Source organism: Palaemon carinicauda, chromosome 22 (genome assembly GCF_036898095.1).
Source record: "Palaemon carinicauda isolate YSFRI2023 chromosome 22, ASM3689809v2, whole genome shotgun sequence".
NCBI lineage: Eukaryota > Metazoa > Arthropoda > Malacostraca > Decapoda > Palaemonidae > Palaemon > Palaemon carinicauda.
Genome location: NC_090746.1, coordinates 100742392 through 100747505, shown reverse-complemented (window position 1 = coordinate 100747505; position 5114 = coordinate 100742392). Strand labels below are relative to the sequence as shown.

Genomic DNA, 5114 nt, shown 5'->3' with positions numbered 1-5114 from the left:
CGGTGAGGAAAGGAAATAAGGAAATAAATAAGCTACAAGAGAAGTAATAAATAATCAAAATAAGATATTTCTTGAACAGTAACAACATTAAATTAGATCTTTTATATATAAACTTTAAAAACTTCAAAACAAACAAGAAAAGGAAAGTAAGATAGAACAGCATGCCCAAGTGTACTCTCAAGCAAGAGAACTCTAATCCAAGACAACGGTATGTGGTGGCCTATTGAAAACGTCCCTGACTGGCGATATACCGCACTGGGTTCGATTCCCGCTCATGATCGGTAGTTTATTGTAGTGTCAGCAACCTTACCATCCTTGTGAGCTAGGGATGGGTGGTTTTAGGGGAGCCTATGGGTCTACCTGCTGAGTCTTCACTAGCCATTGCCTGGCCCTCCCTGGTCCTAGCTTGAATGGAAAGAGGCCTTGGGCGCTGTATCTACTTATGTGGCTGCCATTCCATCGGCCTCTCCATTTAAAAATGTGTCCACGTGTCACCATAGATTTATGAGGTACTCTTGCTATCGCTTATTTGAGGAGTTTTGAAAAGTAAAAAAAGAAAAAAGAAAATATTTTTATCATAATTTTGTAACAATAAAAATTCTTTTATTACATTTTGACCCTCCGTAGAATCGGTTGATTTTTTGTGCATTTATATATATATATATATATAGAGAGAGAGAGAGAGAGAGAGAGAGAGAGAGAGAGAGAGATATATATATATATATATATATATAGGGAATATGTGTATACATATTTTTAGATATTAGAATCCATTGATTTAACTACATATATTATTTTATGGCGTATATTAACTAAGGTATTTCTTTTGAGGTGTGAGGTGAGTCTGTGGTTGGAGAACTCTCCCCGTCATGGATGAGAAGGAGGAAGGGGGCCGGGGCAATGAGGTGGGGGGGGGGGGGGTTGTGATGCTCCTCCACTGTCAGTGGTATTGGCAGTTGAATGATCCACACAGAGAGAGAGAGAGAGAGAGAGAGAGAGAGAAAAAAAGAGAGGGAGGGAGAGAGAGAGAGAGAGAGAGAGAGAGAGGGGGGGGGGCTTTGTCATTCATTTGAGTATTTCCTATACAGTATATATATATATATATATATATATGTATGTATATATATATATATGTATATATATGTGTATATATATATATATATATATATATATGTATATATATAATATATGTATGTGTATGTAAATGTGTATATATTTGAGAGAGAGAGAGAGAGAGAGAGAGAGAGAGAGAGAGACTGGCTGACTGACTAAATACAGGTGATTTTGAAGTGATGCCAGCCGTAGTCCAAACTTTTACCTGTTTCATCTTGCCATAAAAAATAAATTAAAAAAGTGCTTGGAGAGTCTTGTCAATGTAAGGCCTCTCTGAGCCGAATATAACCTTGGTTCTCGATATCGGGTTTCGAAATGGATTGCAGAAAAAGAAAAAACAGTGAAACCCGAGTTGTGCCGAGGATTATAACGGAGAGGTATTGTGAAATTCTGCAGGGCAGAATACCAGAAGAAAATAGTCGGGCGTTGATTCGAGCTACTCCATTGGAGGGAGTCTGTGATCCTGTGTAATTTTCCCATCTGAAATTGGAGTCCGGTCTCTAGTTGAGGATTTTGTACCAACCGTGTGTCATACGATCGTACATAATTCATTTTGTATATATTATGCTTGTATTCTTCGCTCTTCCCTCGCACTAAAAAGAACCAGAATAAACATGTCTGCGTTTCTCCTATGTAACATTGTCTGTTTCTCGAACATGTAATTTCCTGTTGCCTTGAGGTTTTGTATATAAAGGAGAGTGTTCTATAATGAATTAGCTCAGTTGCTTTCATACTGCCTTTGAGTTCACAACCTTTTCTCGGCCCCGTTACAATTTCGTAGAACAGGAGGATAGATAATGGTTTTTTTTTTGTTTTGTATGCTTGAAGTAGTGTTATTCGATCCGTCAAAAATGACATCTAAATACTTAGAGATGTACACACACACACACACGTTCAGCTCTACCCACCCCCTCCTCCTCTCTTAATTACAATCAGCTGGTTCGGCAATTTGTTGGAGAGTGTGGTTTCCGAGTGTACCTCTCATGATATACCCTTCCACCAGGGTGTGACTATTTCCTTTACCTTGAGTGTGACAGGATATATATATACATACATACATATATATATATATATATATATACATATACTGTGTGTGTGTATATATATATATATATATATATAAATATATATATATATATATATATACTGTGTGTATATATATATATACTGTGTGTGTATATATATATATATATACATATACTGTGTGTGTGTATATATATATATATATATATTTTATTTATTTGTATTTATATGATGAAGTAGATGCTGAATGGAGAAGTATGGAATTAAAAGCTCAAGATAGAGACGATTGGCGAAGTCTAACCGAGGCCCTTTGCGTCAATAGGCTTAGGAGGAGATGATGACGATATAACCAGATACTCTTATATAGAGGAGATAGTTAGGCATTAAAATATATACCCGTTTATAGTCAATAGTAAACAAAACTAATAGTTATTGAATTTGCAAATTAGTGTAAGTTACGGTGAGACCATTAACCCATCAAATTAAATTGAATAAATACTAATAATTTTTCTGTTTGACGTCATAGTCCCCCATAAGAAGATAACAATGGGCACTCCGATCATGACGTCACACACTGAGCATGAGGGAAGCACGTGGCTGACTGCATGGTGTGATACTGTGCATGCACTGATCACGTAAGATGTTTGTGACGTCTTATTATGCATGAATAGACATGGACAGTTATGTGTGACGTAATAATATGCATGAACACACATGATGCTGGGACAGTTGTTTGTGACGTCATACTATGTATGAACAGACACTGGGTAGTTATTTGTGACTTCATACTATGCATGAACAGACGTGGGACGGTTCTTTGTGACGTCATACCATGCATAAATACACATGATGATGGGACAGTTGTTTGTGACGTCATACTATGCATGAACAGACACGGGACAGTTACTTGTGACTTCATACTATGCATGAACAGACACGGGACAGTTACTTGTGACTTCATACTATGCATGAACAGACATGGGACGGTTATTTGTGACGTCATACTATGCATGAACACACATGATGATGGGACAGTTGTTTGTGACGTCATACTATGCATGAACAGACATGGGACGGTTATTTGTGACGTCATACTATGCATGAACTGAGGACACAGGATAAGTATTTGCGACGTCATACTATGCACTAACACAGGATATAGGGCAAATATGTGACGTCATACTATGCCTGAACAGACACGGAATAGTTATATGAGACGTCATACTATGCATGAACAGACACGGGACGGTTATATGAGACGTCATACTACGCATGAACAGACACGGGACGGTTATATGAGACGTCATACTATGCCTGAACAGACACGGAACAGTTATATGAGACGTCATACTATGCATGAACAGACACGGGACGGTTATATGAGACGTCATACTATGCATGAACAGACACGGGACGGTTATATGAGACGTCATACTATGCATGAACAGACACGGGACGGTTATGAGACGTCATACTATGCATGAACAGACACGGGACAGTTATTTGTGACGTCATACTATGCATGAACACACATGATGATGGGACAGTTGTTTGTGACGTCATACTATGCATGAACAGACATGGGACGGTTATTTGTGACGTCATACTATGCATGAACTGAGGACACAGGATAAGTATTTGCGACGTCATACTATGCACTAACACAGGATATAGGGCAAATATGTGACGTCATACTATGCCTGAACAGACACGGAATAGTTATATGAGACGTCATACTATGCATGAACAGACACGGGATGGTTATATGAGACGTCATACTATGCATGAACAGACACGGGACGGTTATATGAGACGTCATACTATGCCTGAACAGACACGGAACAGTTATATGAGACGTCATACTATGCATGAACAGACACGGGACGGTTATATGAGACGTCATACTATGCATGAACAGACACGGGACGGTTATATGAGACGTCATACTATGCATGAACAGACACGGGACGGTTATATGAGACGTCATACTATGCATGAACAGACACGGGACGGTTATATGAGACGTCATACTATGCATGAACAGACACGGGACAGTTATATGAGACGTCATACTATGCATGAACAGACACGGGACAGTTATATGAGGCGTCATACTATGCATGAACAGACACGGGGCAGTTATATGAGGCGTCATACTATGCATGAACAAACACGGGACAGTTATATGAGACGTCATACTATGCATGAACAAACACGGGACAGTTATATGAGACGTCATACTATGCATGAACAAACACGGGACAGTTATATGAGACGTCATACTATGCATGAACAGACACGGGACGGTTATATGAGACGTCATACTATGCCTGAACAGGCACGGGACAGTTATTTGTAACTTCACACTGTTCATGAAAAGAGTTCGTGGTATACACAATTCATAACACACATAAAAAAAATCATATATGACATCCTTTTCCTGAATTCACACGTGTATGAACAAATTGAGGGATACCTAAAAACAATTACAAAGACAGCCTTCTTTTGAACTGTGAGGTTAGAATTATACTCTAACAGACATGCTTGGGATGAAAAACAGCTTTGATATACCATTAATTTCATCTGTACACCCAAAATTCTATACGTGGACTAATTTTTTTTATCTATTTTTTCTGTTATGGACGAGTGCTATTAGATCAGTACCTTTATCATTAAAAAAATCAAAATAGATATATTAAAATGGTGTTTATATCTAGAGAAGTTCAGATCAGCCTGTATATCATGAAGAAAATGTCAAAATAAATATATTAGAAATATTGAAACCATCAGATTAGCCTCTGTATGATAAAATAATTGCCAAAATAACTATATTAGAATAGTGTTTGTATTTAGAGATCACATCAGCCTCTATATCGTTAAGAAAATGTCAAAATCAATATATTTGAGGTATCGAGACCATCAGATTAGCCTCTGTTTGATTAAATAGATATCAAAATGAATATATTTAATGGTGTTTA

The 5114-nt window shown here is 37.7% G+C and overlaps 1 protein-coding gene across 1 annotated transcript; it reads left to right on the top strand.

The window, feature by feature from the left end:
• Window positions 1-3832: 3832 nt before the first annotated feature.
• LOC137615991 (uncharacterized) lies at window positions 3833-4495 on the top strand. The gene has a single exon (XM_068345672.1). It carries the CDS (start codon window positions 3833-3835, stop codon window positions 4493-4495), a length of 663 nt encoding a protein of 220 aa, XP_068201773.1.
• Window positions 4496-5114: the final 619 nt, after the last annotated feature.

What these genes read in the sequence shown, in the direction of transcription:
- LOC137615991 (XM_068345672.1), top strand. Translation starts at nt 3,833, where the DNA reads ATGCCTGAACAGACACGGAATAGTTATATGAGACGTCATACTATGCAT.